At 48.6% G+C, this 1,073-nt stretch overlaps 1 protein-coding gene across 1 annotated transcript; it reads left to right on the forward strand.

Moving 5' to 3' along the window:
• Positions 1–106: 106 nt before the first annotated feature.
• On the forward strand, positions 107–619 carry Pmar_PMAR012203 (actin, putative; the record flags this gene model as incomplete). Its single annotated transcript, XM_002771306.1, has 1 exon — positions 107–619. A coding segment is annotated over one exon (513 nt), but the record flags the coding sequence as incomplete, so codon positions are not given.
• Positions 620–1,073: the final 454 nt, after the last annotated feature.

The following is a 1,073-nucleotide window of genomic DNA, read 5'->3' on the forward strand; positions in this document are numbered from 1 at the left end:
CCCTTCCTCATGCTATCCAGAGGCTCGATCTGGCTGGTCGCGATCTGACCGAGTTCATGATGAAAATTTGACCGAACGAGGTTACACCTTCACTACTACGGCTGAGAGGGAGATCGTCCGTGACATCAAGGAGAAGTTGTCTTACGTCGCACTTGACTTTGACACTGAGATGAAGGCCGCTGCTGAGAGTAGTGAGAAGGAGAAAACGTACGAGTTGCCCGATGGCAACATTATAACTGTTGGTAACGAACGCTTCCGCTGTCCAGAAGTACTCTTCCAGCCCACTTTCATTGGTAAGGAGGCCAGCGGCATCCACGATACCACTTTCCAGTCTATCATGAAATGCGACGTGGATATAAGGAAGGATCTGTACGCCAATGTTGTCCTTTCTGGAGGCACTACGATGTTTAATGGTATTGGTGAGAGGATGACTAAGGAGCTCACTGCTCTGGCCCCCTCTACTATGAAGATCAAGGTCGTGGCTCCTCCTGAACGCAAGTACTCGGTCTGGATTGGAGGCTCTATTTTGTCCTCTTTGTCGACCTTCCAGCAGATGTGGATCTCCAAGCAGGAGTATGACGAATCTGGACCTACTATTGTGCATCGTAAATGCTTCTAATTGCATGTGTCATCAGCAATGGAAGGTTGCATTACCAACATGCGGTGGTGCCTCTTCGTTGTGTTATTACTACTACTGGTTACCGATGGGCAATAAGCCTACTATTTAAAGATGCTGCTGGGGATTGCATGAGTAATACTAATATGAGTACAACTAATATGAGACGCCATCACTGTGTTGGAGGCGACAATGACACGTCAAGTATTGCTCCATTCTGTACGCCTTCCGTTCGACTCCGAGCCGACGAACAGGCCAAGCTGAACAATGCAGTCATAAATCTGATCGGGGCGAGTGCCATCCCATTTTCGATGGTTGAAAGACCGGAGTTTGTGGAACTACTGCAACTCGTATCCGATATGTCATTCCGATCGAAGAAGCCACTGGATATATCAGCCAGCTTGAAGAGCGAGAGGACTCTTCGTCGGTCAGCAAAAGAGCAGAGCCAGTCACGTCG

The sequence above is a fragment of the Perkinsus marinus genome, assembly GCF_000006405.1.
Source record: "Perkinsus marinus ATCC 50983 genomic scaffold scf_1104296963064, whole genome shotgun sequence".
NCBI classification, from domain to species: Eukaryota; Perkinsozoa; order Perkinsida; family Perkinsidae; genus Perkinsus; species Perkinsus marinus.